Source organism: Hippoglossus hippoglossus, chromosome 20 (assembly GCF_009819705.1).
Source record: "Hippoglossus hippoglossus isolate fHipHip1 chromosome 20, fHipHip1.pri, whole genome shotgun sequence".
Lineage (NCBI taxonomy): Eukaryota > Metazoa > Chordata > Actinopteri > Pleuronectiformes > Pleuronectidae > Hippoglossus > Hippoglossus hippoglossus.
Window position 1 is genome coordinate 14,522,129 of NC_047170.1, and position 25,516 is coordinate 14,547,644.

Sequence of the window (25,516 nt, forward strand, 5' to 3'; positions counted from 1 at the left end):
TCACTTTTCGTTGTACCGTTGACCTTGTGTTAACGTAACATTTGACAAATAACGCTTAAATTTCTCATCCATGTGTAACAACCGGGTCTGATCAGCCTGTGGTAAACCTGCCTTGTGAGTCATGTGATAAAACAGGCAAATATTGAGCTAATATCTGCTGGTGATCCCTGATAACAACCGACAGTTGGCCACTTTACAGCAAGCTTGTTCAGAGGACCTTCAATACAAGGGGTTTTCACCATGTTCTAAAAAAATAAGATAAAATCTCAAAGGAGTACTATTTACGAACGTCCCCTAAAGGCCCCATGTTGTTATATTTCAGTATATGCAAATGACAAAGTCAGTAGAAATTCAAATAGGCAACCAACCACAGAAAATCTAAACTTTACACCGGACAGCCACAACATTTAAACCACCTGCCTGATGGGGGTTTTTCTGTGGTGTCTGGCAACAGTTCATTTGGGCCCAGAGGGCTTCGTGGTGAGGCCTCTACGAATGTGAAACCTCCCACAGATGCTCATTGAGGTCATTGTGTGCGCTTGTTCAGCAATGTTAAAGTAGGTGTCAGAGGAACATCGAGGTGAATGACTGGGCCCAAGGTTTCCCAGCAGAACACAGCGCAGTAAGGACAGGATCAATGTGTCTCACTTCACATGTCAGTGGTTTTCATGTCAGATCCGTATATTGTTTTTCATCATAACTTTATTTATAGCCGCATTTGTAACAGACTCTCCCGACGTAAAGTCTATTTTGAGACATGGCGAATACAGAAGCAGTTTGACCTTTTCACACCGGACAAGTTGAAACCGTCAGACAATGATTTAAAAATAGAGACATGAGTAATTCAGGCATCCTCAGCAGCCACAGTCACAGCCACAGCCTGGTGTTACCATCAAGTCAATATCAGCCAGTTCCAGTCTCCAGACTGTGTGTTATCTGTCATAATGATAGTAATTATTATTTATTTCACCTAATTCTAAATAATAACTGAAATGTATGTATATAATATAAAAATATATTATAAATAAATATATAGAAATATGTTTACTTTTGTATGGTATGTATTTTATTCTATGTAATTGTGTTTTATTTTATCTGGACCCTACATCTGAATAATACATTTAATATCTTATACATGACATGATGAGCTGGGCCAAATAACATAGGATTTATTACTGAATCACAATAAGGATATGCCGATTTCTACATACATGTATAGATATAAATGTATTTATATTTGTACATTTGTATGTATTTTACATGTAATTGTGTTGTATTTTATTTGGATCCTGGCTGAAATGTATGATGAGCTGGGCCAAAAAACATAGGATTTGTTTCTGTTTAAAAAAAATTATAGGTTGACAATTGTTCAATAATTCATATATTCAAAACCACCACTGGGGTACATTTGTATTTTTTAAGAAACTTCAAGAAAATATTTTATTTTGAAAGCCTTTCAACAGAAGCAGTTTCTTTGTCATCCTGTCAGAATTGACTGTGTACAGACAAGGTGCACAACTGAAGTTATGTCCCAGAAATCTGCTAACATCTACCAGTAGTTAGACCTTCAAACGTACAAGGGACATTCACCATCTTATCTTATATTCTGAAATGTCCTTTCTGTTTCATTTGACTATAAACCATAACTTAAGTGTTGGGGGTCTTATTTGTTTTTGATCTTGTATTACTTTCGGTTTTATTTGCCTGTGTCCTGTCATATTTGATCTTGTTTTGACTTTGTAAAGCACTTTATTTTGAAAAGTGCTGTATAACTAAAGTGTATTATTTGTATTACTTAAAGGTCCAGTGTGCTGAATACCCCTCACCTCACCCTCCCCTTCTGAACACGAAGCAGAACCTGTGGCAGCCTTCACTTGTCATAAAAACTCAAAAAGGTATTTAGTTTGTCCAGTCTGGGCCACTGTAAACAAACATGGCGGCCTCCGTAGAGAGGACCCTCTCCAGATGTAAATACAAAGACGCTCATTCTAAGGTAAAGAAAACAACAAGAATTTGTACAATTCAGTGAAAACTTCTCTGGGATTCTTTTATTGTCAATTTCTGCCAATAGATCTTAGTCTTCCACACTGGACCTTTAAACAGTTTTATTCTGAAAGCCTTTGAACAGAAGCAGTTTCTGTTTCGTGTTGTGTGACTTGACAGTGAAAACACAGACAGGCTCCTGTTTCAGTCTGAAGGGCTAAAATTAGGGAGGACCCCAACTCCAGATGACGCAAGGGGCCCAAAGCGTCCGGTGAGCGTCGGTGGTGACAGGAACCCGGACCATGGAAACCTTCCCTACAACTTTGCTGTTGTTGATGACAGGCCGCGTATTTTTAGCCCTTGTTGAAATCTCGGTATAAAGGCGTCGGTGAAAATGCAGCTGTACAACAGTGCGCTGACACACTACCCGAGGTCGTCTCGCAAACTCACCATAACTTTATCCGCGGCGTCCGAGCGACCGAACGGAGCGAAGGACACCGAGAAACCGGCAGTCACCGAACCAGACGCCACTTCAGCGGCCAACGGGGATTCAGAGAGAGGAAGCGCTCCTTCCGCAAACATGCCCGCCTTCTCCTGCTTCGAGGCGTCATCCATGAGGCCGATCTACTTCACGTCCACCGCCGAGATTCTGATCCGCAGACCCGACGGATCGGAGAGGTCTGTGCCCGTCCATGTGACGAGGGAGAACAAAAACAAACCCCCCAGCTCCCACCGGGGAGGCAGCATCCTCTGCAGGGACAGCGATGTGATGGTGGACTTGATGGATCAGCTGAGAAACGAGACAGAGGGGATGTTCCCTGACATGTTCACCAGCAGCAACACCTGTGGAGCCAGAATGGAACAGTGTTCCAGTGAGGATGGTGCGGTTTCTGTGACTGATGCTCCCACCAGAACCAACGGATGGGCCTCCACGCACGAAGCGGAGCCAGTCCCATCCACAGCAGCTCAGCCTGGAGACAGGGTAGAGGAAGATCACCATGATGTGAGCTTTGGCAAAGCAGATCCGGGGTCAGAGGACAGACGGGCCTTCGAGCTCAGCGTCCTGCAGGAGTCTACTCCACAGAGATGCCAAGAAGAAGGGGAGGTCAACGACAAAGTGACCCGGTACATGGCTGAGGTGGAGAAGCAGAACAAGTACCTCCAGGAGAGGAACAAATACAGGTACCAAATCATTCCAGATGGCAACTGTCTGTACAGAGCTGTGTGCAAGGCCACGTACGGGGACCAGACGAGGCACAAGGAGCTCAGGGAGCAGACGGTCCATCACATCGCCGACCACTTGGATGAGTTCAACCCCATCATCGAAGGCGACGTAGGCGAGTTCCTCATCAACGCAGCACAGGATGGGGCCTGGGCCGGCTACCCCGAGCTTCTCGCCATGAGCCAGATGCTGGACGTCAACGTCCACCTGACAACAGGGGGGAGCTTGGAGAGCCCCACCGTCTCCACCATGGTGCACTATCTCGGTGAGGAGGACACCTCCAAACCCGCCTTCTGGCTGAGTTGGCTCAGCAACGGTCACTACGACGTCCTCCTGGACAGACATCTCCCCAACCCGGAGTATGAGGACTGGTGCAGACACTCTCAGATGCAGAGGAAAAGAGACGAGGAACTGGCAAAGTCAATGGCAGCCTCCTTATCCAAAATGTACATTGAGCAAAATGGGGTTGCGTGATAGAAATCTGCAGTAACTTTGATCCTGCTTAGTTTTACATATACTTAAAATGATTTTTATAAGATTTATATTATGAGAGAAAGGAAGTGCAGTGCACATACTCTGGATTTTGTCAATGCCAACGCTGAGAGATTGGTGGAAGTTGTGATTAATTGATTAAGTTGTGTTTTTTGAAAGTGTCAAGCTTGTCCTTGATGGTGTGGATCATGCTAACATGAGTTAATACTGTTTCTGTACATTTGCGGTTGAGTCTATAGTATTTATATTTATAGAATAGTTATTTTTCTATATTGCCTTTGCTTGTGATGCCATCGCCAGAACCTATCAAATACCGAGACACTTGGTTTGCATTCTTAGCTGCTCTCTTTTGCACAAAAGTAGTTCGGAGAGTTTCATTTTTTCAATCTAAAGGGTCTGTTTTTTTCTATGGTTACACTTCTTAAAAGACATTTGACAAAACAATTTCAAAATAAAGTTTTGAAAGAAAAGTGACTTGCAATGTTTTCACTTGCTTCCCTACATTTCCAGATATTGTCACCATGACAACATCAGCTGTTATCTCGGGTGCGTCGTACGTAGCCGTAACGGAATCCGTCTATTAAGTTAGATCAAAGCAGAGATGAGGTCATGTGTGCGGCACTCGTCCTCCTCCACTCCACTCCTGCTGTCACAAAGTGAAAAGTGATGGAATCCATTGCATGCAGTGACCCTGGGGCCTGCAGCCTCCCTTCAGATCACACTGCACAGCTCAGTGTATTAAGTGGCTGAGGTCCAGGAGTATGAGGAGATTAGAAAGGACCTGTGCTGTGTCTCAGTATAAAAGTCCCTGTAGTTAATACATTCATCCTGTTTGGTTTCTGTCTTTTATCAAATTTATGGGAGACAGCTTCACCAGGAGTTAATTTAATAGTAGTTTACTTGTATAAACAAAGCTGCAAAGTGCTTTACACATTTGAAACAGGATAAAAACAAGTGGAATCAATCAAATCAAACAATTAATATACAAAGAAAACCTAAATAATGGAATAATCCCTCCAAACAATGAAGATAGATGCTAAAAGACATACTAGCAATAAGAACGTGTGCTCAGGCCTCCATGAGGATTTAAAATATGTCACTGATTACTCATATAGGCGGACTATATGTGTACAGTTTCACCTCTTGTTATATAATTACACTTTTGTTCTTTTTTTGTCATTTCACTTTATTTGTTCCACCAGTTTTGTGAATCTGTGAGAAAAATATATATTTAAGAATTTTATTTTAAGTCATAATTGACCTATGCTGTTTACCTAGATAATATATGGGTATGTGCTAAAGAGAAATATTATAAAACATTGAGGTTCAAAGAACACAGTCTAATATCTGTGTATCAAACTGTGTGAACTGTATTTTATTGATATATTTGTGCCCCTCCTCCTCCTCCTCCTCCTCCTCCCCCTCCTCCACTCTCTTGGATTCCATATGAAAACGTTGCACTGTTCTTCCATTAGGTGGCGTTGTAGCCCCCCATATACTCTTGAGCAACGTTACTGTCATAAGAGAACTTTATATTTACTATTTTTTCTTTCTCCAATCTGATTCAACCTCGGTTTATTATTGAACCCACATAAATAAATGAGCTGCACAGAGCTCAGACCTCTGAAGTTATAATATGAGATGTTCCAGATTCAATTTTAAGTGGATGCTGGGAAATTGTAATTTTTATTTCATAAAATAGATTTTTTTTAAATTAGACTTATAAGTTCCCTGGTGTTGAGTAGGTGTTTTATATTAAATACTGAATCTGCTAGCGGGACACTGTGCATAGAACCATAACAAGTTTTCAAATAAACTTTATTACAGTTATGATTTATCCCTTTTTTAAATATATATCTGATTACAATGATTATTTATCTCTTATCAAAACAATAAACTTTATTGCAGTGATTCTTCATCTCTATTTTAAAATGAACTTTATTAGTTATTATTCATCTCTTTTTTAGTTTTTTTTACAGTTATGAATAATCTATTTTTAAATACACTTTATCACACTTATTATGAATTTCTCTTTTTAAAAATAAACTTGATTACAGTTATGAGTAATCTCTTTTTAAATAAACTTCATTAAAGATGTTATGAATTTCCTCTTTTTTTAAATAAACTTTATTAAAGTTATGATTAATCTCTTTAGAAATAAACTTTATTACGGTTGTTTCTCATCTCTCTTTTGAATAAACTTTATTAGTTATTAAAGCTCTACAGTGGTGACGTCACTCTGCGGTCATGTGGACGGGAGAAATAAAGTTTGTAGTTTTCTTGTAACGTGGGGGGGGGGGAGGGATGGGGGAGTGCTGGGGGAGGGAGAGAGCCTCCCCCTGCTCCTCTCTGGTGGAACAGTGTTGGGGAGGGAGGGGGCAGGTACCGCATTGTCAGACCCGGCTCACACACACTCACTCCCGGCTGTCAACACCTCACAGGGGGCGGCGGTGACGGAGGCTCCTCGCCGGTGTGAGCAGAGCAGCGTGGCGGGCAGCGAGGCGAGGTGAGGCGGTTACCTCCACACCCGGTGAGAGCCTCGGGAAGTTAACCGGATCCTCTGGGACCAGCCCCGGGAGAAGAGCAGCCCACAGCACGGTGCGCCTCCTGGAGCCGTGACCCGAGAAGTGTTCACCGGACATGTCGGGACACCGGGTGCAGTTCGCAGATCTTCCTCCGAGTGACCGCAGAGGAAGTCCCGGATCTCACAGTAAGGAAAAACCCTGCTGCTGCTGCTGCTTCTCTGCTGACCTTCAGTTTTAAAGTTAGATTAGAAAAAGGCTCAGTTCAGGTTTACTCTTGTGAAGCTCAAGAACATCACTAGTGATCAGAGCAGACCTACAACAGGAAGCAAAAGAGTTAAAGCTACTTTCTCCTCAGAATCTCTGGAAAATGAAGTTTTTCTGTCTCGTGCTTCTTGTAGCTTCATGCAACCACATGTCTGCAGTGATGGGAAACAGTTCAGCACCTCAACCCCTTAAAAATACATGATTACACTTCTCTACACGTCAAAGTAACTTAGCCTTAAAGAGTTTCTTCATTGTGTTTCTGTTGTTTTATGTCTTTGAGAACTTGTGATACTTGTTTCAGACACTCACACAACATGTATGTTGTTGTTGGGGCCGGACGATAGTTTCAGATCAGCCGATACCGATAAATATCACGATAAATGTCACATTATTATTTCTTTTCACGTTTAAATACAGGTTTTTGCTCAAACACTTGATAAAAAGCAAAATATTTTACAAATCTGATCTAAATGAATAATGTGTTATATCTCCTCACTTCACAACAAGCAATATGTCTATAGATAAATATATATTGCGATGATTCCTGATAACGTTTTATTGCTCAGCTCTAGTCTTTATATACCATAGAGCCGTTTTCAGACATGACCCCCGGAGGACGTCTGGAGAATTGGGTCGGGACTTTTCCTGCGAAGTTTACCTTTCACTCATGCACAACACAGCAGGAGATTCTCCACAGAAACCTTATAAGCGTTCAGGTGAGGGGTGGAGCAGCAGCGTATGAATTCCTCGGTGGAGGTCACGTGTTTTTGCTAACAGCTTCTGTCGCATGTTAGAAACCTCATCAACACGCCCACTCACTCGTGATGAATCCTGCTGCGTTCACACATCGGTTCCTTCAGACTTTCTGCTGACTTTTAACTAGGGGGCTGCCTGGAGAAGGCCCGGAGGCCCCTCAGTCGGACATCCACACAGAGGATCTCCTGAGATGCTCCTCATCCTCCCCTGGTTTGTGGAGGCGGTGTTGACCCTTTAAACCCCCGATCCACTCTGCATTGGCGTCAGTAGCCACGACCCCCTTCACTCCTCACCTCTCTGCTCTTACCTGAAGTGGCAGGTGCCCTTTATGTGCCGCTGCTAACTTTTCCTCCTCAGGGTCTCTTCAGTGAGTGCAACACTCTCTCATCACGCTCTGCCTCAGTTAAGGTGACGCTCACCTTGAGATGTCGTTTTTCGCCGCATCCCACAGTCTTTAAGTGCGGGACGCGCTAATGGCTGCTAAATGGGAGCAACGCATCCGGGGCTTTTGTGCTTTTACTGCTGTAAAGTGGATCGTTTAAGGATGTGCTCGTGGTTGCGTACGAGGTGTGATGCTGCAGTGGGTGCACTATACAGCACGAGACACAGGGGAAGCTGAGCTCATCGCCATGGTGACAGGGTTTGAGTGACGGGAACACGTGAGCAAGGATGCGATAGGAAAATTGCCCGTTTGCTGCAAAGCCCGGGTGCATCTACGTTGCACTATTCTTTTCGTGTTAATGCGTATTTGTCTCCATCTATGCAGGGAGCTGCTGTGGCGTGATGTGAGATCACATGTAACATGCGTGTGCGCAGCAGGGTGAGAAGTGCTGATGCTGTGTGCGGGTGAAAGCTCAGGTCGTGCACAGGGTCGGTGTGTGGAAGGGCAGAACGGCAGCTTCAGCAGCAAACCACGCATTCTGAGTCAGCCCATCCGTTTTCTGCTGTTGTCCAGAGGCGAGTGTCAGTGGGGTCAAGTTTCAGTCTCTTCTCTCTCTCCACCTCTGTGATCGCACACACAAGCAATCCACCCGCTCACACGACCTCAGAACCCACTTCAAAGCTCTGCTGCTGGACTTATTGTCCTGGCCTCCACCTCCCGGGGAAGATTTACTCCTCATATTAAATGTGGGGAATATAAATAACCAGATAGCAGCAGAATAGTGTAGCATCTTTCAGTTCATCTTTCATTATCAGCTGGCATTTAACGGAAGCATCTTTCTGTAAGATTTCTGTATTATTGGGTCTAAGCATTTTACCAGTGTTTGCTTTTCACTCAGAACACAACTGGAGTATGTCAGGGTCAGACGTGTTCACAACAACAGGAACATGTCCAGAACATTCAGATTAGAGATGGCGCCTGGTATCCAGGAGGCAGGACGCGGGAATAGTAGTTTTTGTTTACAGCTTAATCGACACCTGCGTCAGGACCTATTGCCAAAAACTCTTGAATCTCGTTTTCTTTCCAAGTCGACGTCTTTGTCTTCTACGTGTGTAACACCTCTTTTTATTCCTGAGACGTTTTACCAGGGGGCTGGAAAACGTTTCCTCATGTTAAGCAAATATAAAGTTGTGTCAAGAACAGGTTATATGTCTAATGAGTGTTGTTTCGTGCCGTTTACATAGCTGCAAAAGGACGAGAATGACATGACAGATTACTACTTAACCTTTTCCCCCTTTTTTGTAGAAGCACAGAGAGAATGTGTTAATAACAGTGCCCCTGTTTTACAACACCTAGCTTATTAGTTAAGAAGTGGAAATACTAACCTGTCTGTGAAAGGATGAGACTTACGTGTGAGAACCTTTGAAAAGCCAAACCTCCGGAGATCGCCTTGGAAAATGTCAGTTTTCAGCAGTGAGAAAAAAGAGATTAGTGCAGATTGAAGGTCACGAGATAAAAAGAGGTTTTCAGGTTCATCTGCTTTAGTGTGGATGTGGTTCAAGTTGTTAACAAGATTATTTCTGTTGTATCAGGGACAATATAAAACTGTGCTGTGTGTGCCAGGTCAGTTTCATTTGAGGCGTTTGACTGATCTCTGGATTATCTGAAGAAAAACATGTTGCTTCCTTGTTTCTTATATGTTCCTGTTTTCCATTTTGACCTTTGAGAACAGTGTTTGATATAAAATCGAGTGTCCTTTAGATTTTATATTTAGTTATGTTTTCACCCTGTCCTTTTTTTTGCTTGGTTATTGTGTGTGTGTGTTTGTGAGCAGGATTATGGAAAAACTACTGAACAGATTTCCACAAAACTTGGTGGACGGATGGAGCATGGGCCACGGAAGAACCCATTACATATTGGGGTGGATCCAGACAAATTTGCCTGATCTAGGATACTGTTTTCACTTTCTTTAAAATTGCAAGATGAGGGCATTTTTTTGACATCTTCACCAATTTCCCCAGGAATAATTCATGGATCTTGCTGAAAAAAAGGAGCTAAACTTAGGGGACCAATATCTTTAAGTGTTGGCAATTTGCTGCAGATCAAAATAAAAATCCGAATCCAGCAGATTTAAATGTGGTTTCACAACGAGGCGTTGGGCCTTGGTGGAGGTATCCACTCTGAGTGCCATTCTAATTAGGAGCTGTAATTACTTTTAAATTATGCTTCATCTGAGAGCTGCACATTCAATGAGTAAAACAGTCGTGTGTCTTTCAGTGAGATGCTTTACATCCTGGGCAGCTGCTCCATGTTCACCATCTCAAGTTTCCACCAGTATTTGTAGATTATATGTCAACAGCGTCTGGAGGAGTATCCTTGGTCTTGATTGGATCTGAATGAAGATATTGTCTTCTCCGTTCCCATCAGGCCTGTAACAGTTCCCACGAGGAGAGGGTGGAGCACTTTAACATCCAGCTCAATCACTATCTTGATCTTCACGAGGAGCAGCTCGAGTCGCTTCGCGCTTTGCTTTCTGCCAAGAGACTCTTGTTAAGTGGCGTCGTTAGTGGAGCTTACACCGCGGCTCCGTCTCCATAAAGCTTATGCTGTCGTGTCTCTTTGTCTGCCAGGCCGAGTTAATTAAATAGTTGTGTTGTTGTGAGTCCAGATTTTCTTGTCATTCCGCGGCACGCCTTCAGTCTTTCTCTCAACAGGCATTTGCTTCTGGTCCGTCACATCACTGTGGGAGGAAATGTCACTTTGCCCTTTATGCACAGGATTATACACAGGATTATACACATGCATTTTCAATGACATACTTAAGAGAAAAATTAATTTAGCTCTAGTATATACAAGCAAAACGATTAAGGATCGTGATTGATTAGAAAATCCACCGAAAATGAATCAGCAACTGTTTTGATCATCCATCCAACTCATTTATGAATTGGTAATCAAAGAATGTGTGTTTTTGAATCAGTTGTGGAGAGAAAGAGGTTATAACCTGCAGCAACAACAGTTTCCTTGATTTGTATCAGCGACTTTGCAGTTATTGTGCTGCTTGTGTCTTAACCCATTATTGAAATAATTGTTAGTCGCAACATTAAATTCCATAATTGCATCTGAAAAGGTCAGAGAAGTGAGCAGAGGAAAAAAAACAAACTGTAAAGCAACTTAGAAGTGCGACTTTCAGGCAGAGAGAGAATCACTTCAGAATATACCCACTAATCTGCAGTGATTCGATGTTTCTATTTGTTCGGTTTAAACACTTAATCCCACACATTACTGTGGTATGCACCAGACTCCTAAACACACTGTCTGGTATTGAGAGCTGCTGTTGAGCGGGTGTGTCGGGTCACACCTGTCCACTAACCAATTTTCTCTCGCCGCCTTACCTCCTCACCGCGGTAAATAAGATATTCGCGTGCATGTGACTGATGATAACAACCGGTTCACTGTGCTGCACACCAACAACTACCAGAGGAACCTGCTTGTTTGCGAGTCTGTATTGTGAGTCACCTTAACCAAAGAGTGGTATCTTGGGTGTGTGGAAAATTTAAGATAATTGCATATTTGAATGCAAAAGCTTGCTTGAACTTACTTTAATGAGAAATTATAAAATTATGGAGAAATTATTTGTTTTTTGTCTAACGACTACAACAGGAGTTCATGTCTTGCTGTGGACTCCATCAGCCTGTTACACTCACTTGGTCTGAGTTTCCACTTTGCTCTTGTTCAAACCACATTGTTTTCATCACTTATCAGTGTTTCTCTGTCAAACTGTCCAGGACAAACAATAAACATGGATATCAAACTCCAGGCGATTTTCTCGGGGGAAAAAGAGAAATGCTGTGTTTGAATGATAATCACAGAATGTGCACCGGCTCAGGAATGCAGATGGCGCCTGCACCGGTGTCGAGCTGCAGAAACCAGGGGGGGTGGGCTGACGTCCTCACGGCTCATGATTCTCAGAGAACGCAAATCAAAATGATGTGAAGGTCAAGATAAAGCATGGCCTTAATTTCCTGAGACGTATTTCTATACATAGTTCACTCACTGCTACTATTGTCATCTCTTACTGAGCCCCTGTCCTCTCAGAGGACGGTGTCAAATGCCACGTCTGGTGCGCTCTCTGTCCCGGCTGAAGATGCTGATCACATTGGATAGGCACTTGAGATGATCCTTCTGGAAATAGGCAGCCCCCTGAGATGCTTAACAGCTGTTTCCACAGCGGATTAAAAGCCTCTCTCCCGGAGGGCTCGTAAGTTTCCCTCAGGAGTGTGAAACACAACAATGTTAGGGCTGTAGCTTTAACAGGGGGCGTTGCTCTCTGATAAAACAGCAGCAACCTTGAGTCGATGCTTTTTCTTTTTGTTTCTCAAATACTTTCGAATCGGCGTTTGTGAATGAGGTTTAGTGGAAATGTATTATCAATACGTCTTTAGGCTTTAAGACGTGTTTATTGAAGCCAGTGTTGATTCATTGTTGTCCAGACTTTTCTCTGACAGTGTTCATTGTGCTGCAAAGGTGATTTATGATGGTGAAATTAGAAATCCAAACACTTGCAGTCATTCCAAAGGAGCCTGATATACTGTGGGACCGTCCTCTGATGGCGTTTAATCGTCAACAATCTCACATTTCATCCGTTTTCTGCTGACTCCTTCAAATCCTCCCGGTCGAGTACATCCGGCTCTAATGTTACAAACTGAAGAAACTGAAAGCACTTTGCTTCTCTTTGGCCTATTTCATAACGTCTGACATTTTGTTCCGTCATCAAGCGTTAGTGAGAAGGTAGAATTAACTCACTCCTGAGAAATGGAGTCAAAGGGAGACTGTATTTTGAGAAGATGAAACAGCACAGGGATCTACAACCCTGAGTGCAGCACATTACATAGTAGATGGTATCTTGTGCTTAGAATTACTCCTGGTTGAGTCATCGCCTCTGACTCACTGGATGGCTTTGCATCACAAGACTTTGCATGGCTAATGAATTATCCATCCTCCCCTGACTTCCCCGTCTCTCCAGCAGCGGGGTGCCGGTGAACCAGATGTTTACATTTTTTTTCCCTCTCATTGATACCCCACCATGACTTTCCTTCCTGAAGAGGATGTGATGAAGCATAACACGCTTTTCTCAAGAACGCTGAGTGGAGCTGGAGTCAAAATGCAAAATAGGGAGATGATAGCATTCACCTGTTCTGCTGCAACAAGTGACACGTGGACCTCTCCGTCAGCACAGGCCGCTTAAAGCTGCTTCTCGAGCTGGAGTCTCTCTCCCTGCGCAGACACAACAGCGCTGCCGTGCCCACCGCCGCCTTTTTTTTGGTCCCCCGAGGAATCGGCTGTGGAGTAAACAGACACTTCTGTCTTGTTTATTGTCATCTCAAGTCTGGGAAGACCTAACGCCCGATAACACACACAGATGGGAATGTGCACTGTTAAAATGATGACTCTCAGAGGGGGCCGCAGCTCTCCGCACGGTGGTCGTTCTTTCCGCCCTGAGCAGCAACTCTTGAAATTTCTGTGCTTCTTTATTGGTGATTAGAGACAATCTGGCTGTATATGTGTGCTGTTGGGACGTTGGGTGTAATAAACAGTCTCTGCATGCAATCCCCCCACGCACTAATGATGCATGATGCCAGCAGCAGCGACACTGTTTTTGTAAAATGAGTAACGAGAAGAAAGCAAAAAAAAAATTATTTGGACCCGGACCAGTGAAAAGTCAAATAGCCTCTCCTTTGATGTTTCAGCGAGGTCATGTTCAAAGAGAAATATCAAACAGGTACGTGGGGAGAAAACGTGAGGGAGGTTGTGCGCCTGATGGTTAATATTGTGTGTGTGTGTGTGTGTGTGTGTGTGTGTGTGTGTGTGTGTGTGTGTGTGTGTGTGTGTGTGTGTGTGTGTGTGTGTGTGTGTGTGTGTGTGTGTGTGTGTGTGTGTGTGTGTGTGTGTGTGTGCGCGCACATGATAATTAGGTTTATCTTCCAACTCCATGCTGAAATATCAAGTCTTGTATTGACCAACTGGGATTCTAATGACTTTACAAATCAATCAAAAGATCCCAGTCACTGCCACAGAGGTCGGCCTAGACACACACACACACACGCACACACACATCCACACAATAACTCTTGTGTCTGCAGTCTGCATTGTTTTTTATTGTAGAAGGCAGAGCATAAAAGGGATGAGAACATCTTTGAGAAAAATGTATTTGACAAGTACTTTGACCTTTTAGTTTGGTCCACGTTCCATCCTGTAACATAGAGGTTTATGACCTGTAATGCAGCCCAGCCACCAGAGGGCGATCAAAATAGTTTGGCTTCACTTTTGGGGAGCTGTCATGTCGTTCATATTTATCTACACTCCATGTTGAAAACAATAATTTGTGGTCTTGTGCAGAAGTGTATCTCGGCAGGGAGCAGATACTTCCTGTCTCTGCTGGTTGCCTGGTAACCTCACTGCTCCAAGGAGGCAAATGAGGATAAACTCTGAAAGATTTGAACTAATCCTTTATGTTTGCATTACGTGTATCACTGCAACAGCTGCCCGTGTGTGTGTGTGTGTGTGTGTGTGTGTGTGCGTGTGCGTGTCCATATGTTGTTTTACATTCCAGTAATATTCCATGGGAAGAATTTGTTGCTTAGATACTTGATCTGTACAAACTAAGACGCCTCAGGCTGATATTTCAACATAACTGATAGAGGTAGCTTATGAGACACACACACATACACACATGTCTGAACATATTTTCACAGCAACGTTGTGTATTTGATAAGCTCCTCCTGATTACAAGTAATTTATGCTCACTTAGCTAAAAACACGGCGTCTGACACCACTCATTTAACATGCCAAACATTTAGCTCGAGTATCTAATTTGATAACTGAGCCTGTGGATGGGAAAAGAATCCACTGCCGGTCAATAACCACAAGCCACTCCTGTCAGTGTGATAGATGGGAGGTTCAGCGCCGGGTGTTTATAAGTGGATGGGACGCCACTGATTGGGTGCGGTCACAGCGAGGGCCAGTGGGAGGAGAGCGCACATCCAGAAAGTGCTGAGAAGTTCAGTAATGACCTTACAGCACTTTCTTTCCGCCTTTTTCCCCCCCCCAGAGATGATGAAAAACACCTTCAAAAGACAAATGAGTGATCAGCGAACTTCAGATAAAAACAAAAAGCTATCTGCAACATTCCTTATGTCAGAATGAGGAAATTAGAATAGACAGAGATGGGTGTTGTAAAGGTTTTGCACTCCCTGAGAGAGATTCAAGAGCTCTTGGCGATTAGGGCAGAAGCTGGTGTCGATGTGTTGTAAACAAAAACACGTGATTTCAGCAGCGGTATTCATACGTCCTGCCTCCTTAATGCTCTACCCAGACACCACCCCTCACCGATTGTTCCGGAAATGTTCCTGAAACATCAGGCACATTTAGGGGACCGGTATCTCTGAATGTGCAGTGTGGTGCAGCTTGACTGTTGGGGCCTTGGCGGAGGTCTGCGCTCCACTTAGTGTTGATTACTATGACGGTTTTATTCCACTGTCTAACTCCCCACCTTAACTTTCCTGTCACTTTGGAATATCAGAGCTTGTGCAGCTGCTGCAGTAGCAGAAAGTCACTCAGTGATATTTAACAATCAAACAGGACGTTGTGCCCGCGATGCTAAACGCCACGGTTACGCCGGCTTGGCTGTCAGGAGCGGCTGCAAAGGCCAGCAGTTGTGTAAGAGATTTAATGGCCGAGCCCGGCAGCCTAAAGAGGGGGCGGCAGCCGTCAGACCTTTTTGCCGAGGTCAGCACGGTCCTCCGCTCGCAGCTTCTCTCGTTTGATCCCAAAAAGAAAAACTCTCCCTGACCTCCAGATGCTCCAGGATTGTGGCTGTCAAAAATTATTTTATTGATCTGCGTTGATTCTTAGTGTGCTCATTTTTAATCCCTTTGATTTGACACAGCAGCTTGATGATTCTTTTTCGTGTGCAAGTTCAAACTGCTGCCCCTCAGTTTGAACTGCCACCTTCTGTATTTCTTTTTCACAAATCAGCAGGAAATTGTTTTTATTAAGACGTATGTGACAACTTAGACACAGATGCACGTGTGTTTGAGGGATTCATCCGTGCATTTGTGTGTATGAAGAGCTGCTTTATGTTGTATGTTTTTGCACCGGGCTAACTCTTACTGGCCTCGGGTGCTTCTCACTTTCTCTCTCAGGAGTTTTCAGTGTGCAGTGAATGCCTGCTGTGTCTGTGATAGAAACAGCCCCCCCAGTCATTCTGTGTTGTTGGGACCTGAGTCTGCTCAGCTGAACATTCGGGACCACCGGGGTGGAATGCACACTCATCATTTATCATCGCCGTAAACTGAAACCCAGCAGTGTGCAGGGTCAAAGTTTCTCACACACCATCTTAAACCTGTCCACGTTAGACTGATGACTAGACTCTGAACTTACCAACACAATAGTCAAGAGTACATATGTGTGTTTTCAAATGTAAATAGTTAACAGTGCACTCCAAGCTGCTAGTTATCATCGTCTTCTCCTCCCCCCCTCAGCACCAGACCACCTCCGTTTTTTAAGCTTATTCAGCATCGGCCAATCACAGAGTTTCGGAGAAGTAAGCTCAAATTTTCCATTGACCCGCAGGAGCTGAAAGTCCCTCCACTCCTGAGTCCCCCCCAGCCCCCGTGCCTGCCTCAGAACTTGACACTGAAAGGCGCCTGGGAGTTTTAATATCATGGGGATTGCGGGTGCTCCTGACTGATAGAGGTTCGGCCTTGGACTTTGATGTTCTTTGTTGCCTCTTAATGAGGATCAGACTCCGGGGTTTTCGGCCGGAGCCCTCCTCCCTCCTCCCTCCTCCCTCTTCCACGCGGAGCAGCAGAGATTGAAGGACCAGCTCTACCTCCAGAGAGGTGGATTTTTACCCCTCCTCCTCTTCTCCTCCCTACTATTCATTTCCCCCCCCCCCCCCCCGTCTTTTTCCTCTTCCTCCCACTCTTCCTTTAATCAGCCTCACCGGCACCCAGAGCATGTCTGCGTCCCTGGGTGAGTTCATCAGTTCATTAAGGAGGCCTCGGCCCAGATGAATCGGGCCTCTGAAGTCTTTTCATCGGCACCTTGGGGAAGCTGGAGGTGCGGGTTAAGGGAGGCCGATAGCACGACACAGCACAGGAAACACACTCAAGACGGGGGGGGGGGGGTTCCGGCTTAGTCTCAACTGGACACTAACACTGAAACATGTGTGTACACAAACCTGCAACGAGGCAAAGGGTCAGGGCAGATTTCAGACGAGGGGTGGGCCCGACTAACCCCTGACCCCCAAGGTCTGAAACTGAAGGCCGATCGAAAACATGTGTGTGCCAGTGCTCCAGGTCGGCTTCCTTTGTTTCGATTGAGGAATTAACTCATGGAAACAAAGACCCACTGTACTGACTCCACAGCTGCTTTCAGACGTGCACTAGACTCCGCAGAACCTCTGTATTTTCTCCGGAGGACGTGCATGTGCGAACGCAAATGTTCGAGTGAGAGGCTCTGCTGTCACTGTGGACTTTCTCCGGGAGGTCATGTCTGAAAATGGCTCATGTCAGCAGAGTCTCCAAACGTTTCCCTCTCAAATGACACTTACAGAAACTGTACCTGGATTGGAGATTGAGAAGATAACTGCCAGATGTTGAGGCATCAGAATACACTCGTCCTCCCAGTGAAATTGGACATAACTCTCTGTTTTTCATAAGGCCGGGCTGTCAACAATCATCTGCAGCCGTTTCTTCTGTGATTTATTACAATTAGCCTCAAGTCATTGCTATTTCCAGCTGAGGAGCTGGACTGTTAATTCGGATTACCGTCATAGAGGAGAGCCATAAAGATCGAAGCTCGTTATTCCCCGCAGCAGCTTCTGGGCCGAGGCAGAATGAAGAGAAGTGAAGCTAAAGGATCTGTGTCTCTTTTTTCTTTCTCTGAAGAGCAGATCCGTAAAACAAGTCCTCTTGTCTCGCACGTCTGCTCCCTCACCTCCGTCCTTCATCTCTTCAATCCTGCATCTTTCCCCTCCATGATTAATTGCCCTTTTTAGCCCTGATTTATTTTTACACCGTCTCCACCTCAAGCTTCCCTTTTAGCGTCCTCATGCGTCCTTCCTCGTGTCTTCATCACTTTGTGTCCCTTTGCGTCAGATGCTTATCTCTGTCCTGTATTTGTCCAGGCTCAGCACATCTCTGCTGCTGACTGAAGCCTTGTGTATTTGTGTGGACGTGCGTGTGTGTGTGTGTGTGTGGAGTTGGAGGACTTCCTGTTGTGGTATGTGGTACTTTGTGTAGCGTATATGCTCGTGTTTGCTGCACTCATCTTTTCTTAGGAATTCACCTCTTCACATTAACTACTGTACCGTACACTCACACGGATGAAAGGGCCAATATTAACGAGAGCCTGATCAATCAGAAATATTTCATTCTCATAAGGGTTTGATATTGACATCTTAGGAATCATTGCCATTTTAAAAAGAATATATACAAAAATCCATATCGGTGCGTCTCCTTCCATCAGTAACAGGAAATTGCAGCACAGAGATGCTATGGGTTGTGGGTAATTACATGCATCACTTGCTTTGTTTAGCCTGTTGGGTGAAAAGTTTACTCTCATTGTATTGATCACGTGTCTCGGTCACAATTATTTAAACCAACAATATGCAAGTTGTGAAAAAAGTACAAACCAATCTTGATTCTCCCACTCCTCCCATTCCTCCCATTCCTCCCTCCTTCAATCCATCTGTACGATTCACACGCTCCCAAGTCAATAACAAGGGAATCTTCCCGTTTCTACAATCCATCCCTCATGTCGTGACTGCTGTGCCTCCTCGTTTTTGTGTCTCACTGACTTTCCAGTGAACTTCCTCTTTCCGAACCGTTTCCTACCCCCCCCCCACACACTTCATGTCACTTTCAGCCACGCGAGAGTGCATGCTACTGTCACTTGTTTTAAACTCATTCCCTGTAACCTTTATCATGCCAGAGAGTTTGGGGAAAAAAATATATTCATATTCATGTGTCATCTTCCATCCAGGCGCTTGGCCACGGCTCTGCAGTGAAGGGATGCGCAGTGAGGAATGAAAGAAATTCCACATTAATGAGGATCTGTGGAGATGTTTGCATGGCTGGACACTCTTATCTATCTTGCCCGTGCAGACATAGGTTAGAAAGATTTAGAGGTTAAACTGAGCTTTGAAATTGAGTTTTGGTTTCAATAGACTAGAAAAAAAGAAATTCCCACCATGCGTCCCAGCTCAGTGTGATTTACAACTCATGATATAATGTCGATGACTGATGTATTTGCGACGTTGCGTGGAAACGATATTCAGCGGTGAAACTATGCAAATTTATGGGGATGATAATCGCTCATTTGAAAGCTGTCGGCTCGATTTAGAGACTCGAGCCATGAAAACCTCCTGATGAAAATCTACTTTCTTGGCAAGCATGTGCACACACAGACACGCAGATTATTCACAACCCCCCCCTGCCGAGAGCACTTAGACAAATGGCATTTTCACATGTTAAAGGTCAAAAATGAAATGGCCCTCGTGAGCATACATTTCGGTCCTCTCGCTGCTTCTATGGTAGAACGGGAGGCGTCGGTATCGAACATTGCTCACTTTAGGTTGAAGAACCTCCAGATTAACTGCGGGGGAATTTACACTTCACCACATTAAGGATGGTATCAGTCAATGAGCAGACTGTCGAGCAGCATTAACAGGATTATTATCGACTTGCTGCTCGAGGTAACATGAAAGTTAATAACATTAGCATTGAGGTAATTGATTTTGTTCTTTGTCCTGTTTTCTTAACCTCAAATGTTCAAATATACCCATGGGGGGGGGAGAAAAGAAATGTGTCTTTGGGAAATGAAGTTTCCTTCGTCAGAATGTATGTGGTGGAATTTTCTCATTAAGTCTTGAGTTATGTGTTTAAATATGTCCTTTTATCTCGATCTATAATTTTGGGATTTCAGAAATCCCAGTGGTTCGACCGAGTGACGTCACCCATTGGTTTGTGAGCTGTCGTTTTGAAGTTGGGCTTTTTGTGTCCAGCGCCACCTTGGTTTTATGAAACCAGAAATCACCATATTTGGTAGGAGAGGTGGGTGGAGCTTGACTGAGGCTTCTTTAGAAATTTGGAACCGCCCTCTGCTGGTCATCTGAGAGAATACAGGATTAAGACACTTTCGCATTGGTTTCACTTTCTGGACCCAGAGTCTACGTCCATTTTTATATAGAGTTTATGGTACAGACTACAGTTTTGTTCACTTTTCAACAGTGACGCCTGTCGGATTTGTCCTGCTCATGTCAGATTAACAAGCATCAAGACTCGGATGTTCTTAAGTCGAGTCCATGCAGAGGTTTATGCTGCATATGGTGAACATAGAATAAAACATCTCCTCCTGTTTGTCTTTTAAAGATCCGAGAGCAGAAGGAAACCAAGGTTGCAGCTGCACCAGCACAGAAAACTCAATCATTCCTCCTCCATAATATATGAGTCTCTAAAAGATCTAACAGGTCCTTATGGTGCTGTGTGTGTGTCTGTTTGGGTGTGTGTGCATTAATTCATGCTCTTATGTGTTTTGCAAATTTAGCTCGGTGAAGACGAGCAGGTGGGAGATGAAGTTACTGATTTTAAGACGTCTCATCTCAGAGATATCCCCTTTCTTTCCACGCATGTAAATCAGCATCGATTTAAATATATTAACCTTTTTCTCTTTCTTCATCTGAGGTAAATATTTTGGTTGTGTATTTGAGCAAATGGCGGCTGAATCAAAAACACCTCAGATTTGACTCTGGAAACCTCGTCTCATTAATTCCTTCACTGTAATACGAGAATTCTGATCTCCAGCCACATCTGACACACGGAGGTTTCAAACCTTTTTTGTTCATACTCTCCCTGTTTTGGTTTCAACCGCAGTGTGCAATGTCATGACTTTTCCTGCAGGCCCCCAAGTAAAATGTCCAGAAAATGTCAGAGTAAGATCAGGTCAGAATACATCAGGAAAATGTCTGGAAAATTCACTGCGACCAAGTGATGACGTTTCAAACATGCGGCTGACGTGAAACCGGAAGATAAAAATATCTCACGATGAAAAAGAGTTAACATACATGTAGAAGACGCAGATGTCTTTTTCTTGTTTCCTGTTCTTTCCAGACATCTCCTGGAGTTAATGTCTGAAAACAGCCCACACTTTCCAGATAGTGTTTTTTACACTCACACTTTCATTTTTTTCTCACGCTTTTACACAATTTTCACCCGCGAGCTTCGTGGGATGTGCCATTAAGGTGGCACCGCTTTTTGTTGCTCAGAAAGATGCTGCTGTTTCACAATTCGGGAAATTGCTCCTCTCAGTCTTTCCTTCCATCGCTCCCTCCTCCGTCTGCAGCCAGGCATGCAACTAAAAATCAATAAGCCATAAAGAGAGTGGAGAAGCCTCTTATTTACATCGGTCTGAATGGGGAGGTGGTTTGTCTCTCCTCATATCCTCTTTATACACTTAAGGCAGGAGCATTCAGTTTGCCTCCAATAACACACTTGACAGGCTGTCCAGATAAGAAGCTCGGCTCTCCTAGAATGCTGAGGCGTATGGGACAGAACCAGGCTGTGAGCTCCGTGCGCAGCCGCTGCCTCTGCGGCAACGGGATGAAAAGACGAGTTTAGAGGGACACATGTCCAAAAGTGTGAGTGCATGGGGTTTCGGAGAGTAAAGAGCAGGAGTGATTCACAAGGCCACAGGGGGGCCCCAGAGACGGGACATAAGGAGGGAGAATTCATGATGACACAGACTTGATGCTGAATCCCTGCTCACTAAAAGCCGCAACACAACTCAATATTGACTCGCTCTTTGTTATGTGATGTTGGTGTGAGCCAAGAGTTTGAGGGAAACATTTTTCTGTTTCAGCATCTGTAACAACAATCTTCCTCTGGGCCCTTGTTAACGAGGGATTCTACTTGTTTCCATGCACAGGCCTCGCCAAAATAAGATGGCATGAAGCTTCTCCTGCTGTCGATGAGGCATCATGACAGTGTCTATGAATCTTGTTTCTTTTATAACAAGCTGTAGCCTGTTAACTACAAGTCGAGTCTATTCAATCACTTTCAATTATAACAGAAACTGTACCATATGTATTCAGATTGATTTCCTAGCTCAAATGCTGCTATTTCTTTTTCATTTATTTAAAGATATGATACGTAACAATTCTTAGATCAAATGGATCTCGAGTAAATCTTTAACAAACTTTGGAGGCTACCATGATTCCACGCTGCTTTGTGTCATCATCAAACTAGGTCTTTTATCTTTGCTTTGATTGAGAGAGCCTCGTGGCAGAAGCTCCAAAATGCAAAAATGCATCAACTTGTAGAGAAGCTTGTGTGAGACCGGAGATCCATCCATCCCTCCATCCATTTATCCTTCCTCCCATCCATCCATCCATCCTTCCATCCATCAGATACAAACTAAACATTTCCTTTTGTCACAGTAACTCCTCCTGCAGCTCTGGCAGAGTCAAGCCCTCACTTAAACTCAGCGTCTGGATTTTCATTTTCATTTTTGTTGTGCAACGCTTCTTGGCAGCTGATTTGGACCGGGGAGCATCCTTCATGTCTTTACAAGCAGGTTGCCCTCCTATCCCAAAAAAGAATGGATGGAGCAAATCAAACTTTGACACGTGTAGTTTTTTCTTTTGCAAACCTTCTGGAATTGACTGGAGTGAATGTTCAGCATCCAACAATCAATAAAGCTTCACAACTGTCCTTGTAAGTTTCGGTGAAGATTTTGGAGATGGAACGGCGTCAACTTTCAAGCGGCGTTGTTGCGTCTCCTCGGAGCGACTCGACAACACCGGCGTCGACTCGCCTCAATCTGTCTTGTTTGTTTAAGTGAGAGTTGATGATAATGGCGGAGACAGCGCTCCTCCTGACTGGGCCACCGTCTCCTCTGACCTGTTGAATGAGCGGCAGGCTCTCCCCCCCCCCATCTCCGTTGATCACTGCTGCTTTCGCCGTGACTTAATGCAGCAGATCATGTGACATGTTGGTTGGGTTTCCCCGGGGAGCGGCTGAGCGTTAAGTCCAATTGGTCCCAACTGTCAGCAAGTCTCATCATCTCACACACTGCTCCTCTGCCTTTGAGACAGTTTTTCCGCAGCCGCGTGTCGGGAGCACTCAACAGCTAGAGCTCCTCAAGTCGCAAAGAAAAAGGCTCGGTTTGCCGTTGTTGATGTTTTTTGACCAATTTAAGATACAGTATGTGTCCCAGTTAGAGACTCGGATTCAGATGTTCATTTCATGAGCCTGTGAACTACTAAGTCTGTGATTAAATATTGATTGTTTGCTCGGGTAAGAAATTGTTATTCTGTGGAACGTTTCGAGTTTGACTGTAGGCTCGCTGCAGGTTTCACCAAGTTTGCCGCTCGGTGTTACGATCTTTCAGGGAAAATCAACTTTATCTATTCTGGATGATGCCCAGAAAGAAGTAGTTGATTGTCTCGTCTTTGTGTCCCGACATGTAATGCATCATTGGGGATAAGTGGATGTTACGACCAAGCCTGTCAAGTGAAGCAACATAAATCTAGATGTTGTTGGTTGACATAAAAATACAAAAAAAATGATTCTGGAGGCTAAAGGAATAATTACTAAGAAGTGAATGAATTAACTAAAAGAGGGAAACAGGATGAGTGGGCGCTGTTTAAATAATAAAAGATATATATATATACAGAACCAAAAGAGGACTGTAGAAAAACTGAATAACAAATATCTAACTTAAAATATGAATGAAAATCAGGTCCGACAGCAGAAAGACGGGACGCACACCTTCAGATATCTTTGTTCAATCCTGCGCGAGGTTTCAGCACATCCTGCGTAACATAACTCAGAGCAAGCTACCAGAGATAAATACATGAGGGGAGGGGGGGTGCGGCACTAAAAGCCAGGAGAGGAACTGTTGCAACCTGGTCCCAAATCTGTGTTGGTACCACAGCATTGGTTTTCTCCACGCTCCACGATGCCGTTGTGTGTCTGTACACGTCGGTGGAGCTCGCAGTGCACTGTCACTAACTGATTCAGCCGCTGATACTGAGTGAATGTTACAGTCAGTAATGACTCATGATATAGTGGGGAGGGAGCTGGGAGATGGAATGCAGGAAAGAAACAACCAACCCCTCGGGGCTTGGAAAACATACTCGGGCTTAATCCTCAGCAGATAGACACACAGGTCACCCCCCCCCGATCTCTCACACACACACACACACACACACACACACACACACACACACACACACACACACACACACACACACACCCCACCCCACCCCATCCCATCCAACAGTTTGCCTTGCACATCCCCCACCCCACACTCCACCTTCAGTCCTGAATAAACTTCCCACTCTTTGTGCTTCCCAGTCAATGGGAAGGTGGGGCTGATGAAGTCACAATTTTTTGGGGGGTCGTCCGTAGTGATGAGTCCACAGATAATTACCACCTGACTCATTCGGTTCGTTGCTGTTTTGGCTCCCTCTCATCAGAGTGGGTTTTTTTCAGACGCCCGACCATAGACTGTAAATAAAGATGGACGACGCATCACCACAGTCATGACGTTTCCCCCCATTCCCCCCATTGTTATATCATCAGATAACTAATTAAACCAAACTTGCTGATAAAATAAGCACTTGAACAAACACCAGTGTGATTAGAAATACCTAAAATGACAGAAACCATCTTTGAGAACATTTTATTCGAGGTGTACTTTGACTTTTTAGCTTTGTCCATGTCCCATCTGTTAACCTGGAGGGGATAGGTGATGGTTTGGCTTCGTCACATTTTCCATCTTCATGTACACAGTCTATGCTCCTAACTAAAATATTTGGCTCTTTATTGGCTGAATTCACCAATGTTTACCAGCTTACTAGCTGCCAGCTTTGTCTCAGAGCACTGAGGCCGAATAAAATAATCAAACTGCCAGCCAGGAAAACCAAAACCATTTGCCAAAAAACATTATTAAGCTCCAGAGTCTGGTGAATGTTCACTGTGGTCGTCTCATTTCACATACAAGTACTTTTGTGATCGCAGTGTTGATAGAAAATATTTTCAGCAGCTTTTAATTACAACATACTTTTATTTAGATTTTCTCCGCTTGAGTGACAGCAACATTCTCTTACAAATTTAACTCCCACTCGTGATCTAAAAAAAAAAAAAAGCCTCATTTCCTTGTCAACATAAAAATATTTATTAACGCTGGATAAATATAGGCACTCCTCTGCCTTAGTGATGGGATGGGATGGGGGGGGCAGGCAGTCATTGGTAACCTTTGCCCCCAGTTTAATAATAAACCACAGAAAGAAAAGTCAGTTAATTAGAGAAATACCACAGAGGCACTCAGACAACCCATGCTGAGCCCACCACCCGTCTTAAAAGTGTCCGACAGCTCTTTCCTCGACACGTTTATGGGCCGTAAGAAGCTACACCAGAACCTGTGGGATTTTCTGCTCCATCGTTTTTCCATAACCGCCCATCGGCAACGCAGACGTCTCAATCCCCGACTGCGCACTCACCGCTCCAAAGTGAATCCGTGTAGTCGGCGCTCTGGCGTGAGCCGGAGCATCTCGTGGGTGGCAGCTTTGTCACTCAGGTCTTTTATTGTCGGAGCCAGTTTCAACTCATCGGATAATCATCTTTCACAAGTTTTGTTTTTGAAGTTGAAGCACTTTTGCGGCGTGGGCTGTTTTTTTCCAATTGACGCCAATGCCTGGATGGTGTGCCGACATTCAGGGATCGTTACATGATGCATAAGACGCATTGGCTTCATGATCTATCACATTGCGCTAAAATCACAGGCTTAATTAACGAAACGCAAATTATATCCGTCCCTAAATGCTAT

The 25,516-nt window shown here is 44.2% G+C and overlaps 2 protein-coding genes across 2 annotated transcripts in view; both read left to right on the top strand.

Moving 5' to 3' along the window:
• The first annotated feature begins 2,173 nt into the window (after nt 1–2,173).
• On the top strand, nt 2,174–4,171 carry LOC117754093 (OTU domain-containing protein 1). Its single transcript, XM_034572768.1, has one exon. It carries the CDS (start codon nt 2,378–2,380, stop codon nt 3,677–3,679), a length of 1,302 nt encoding a protein of 433 aa, XP_034428659.1. The 5' UTR covers nt 2,174–2,377; the 3' UTR covers nt 3,680–4,171.
• A 1,884-nt stretch (nt 4,172–6,055) lies between these two features.
• Nucleotides 6,056–25,516, top strand: part of si:ch211-285f17.1 (sickle tail protein) — a 108,817-nt gene continuing 89,356 nt past the window's right edge. Inside the window, exon 1 of the mRNA XM_034571904.1 lies at nt 6,056–6,407. Within this exon, the coding sequence (XP_034427795.1) occupies nt 6,338–6,407 (70 nt within the window). The 5' untranslated portion in view covers nt 6,056–6,337. The remainder of the gene's footprint in view (nt 6,408–25,516) is intronic.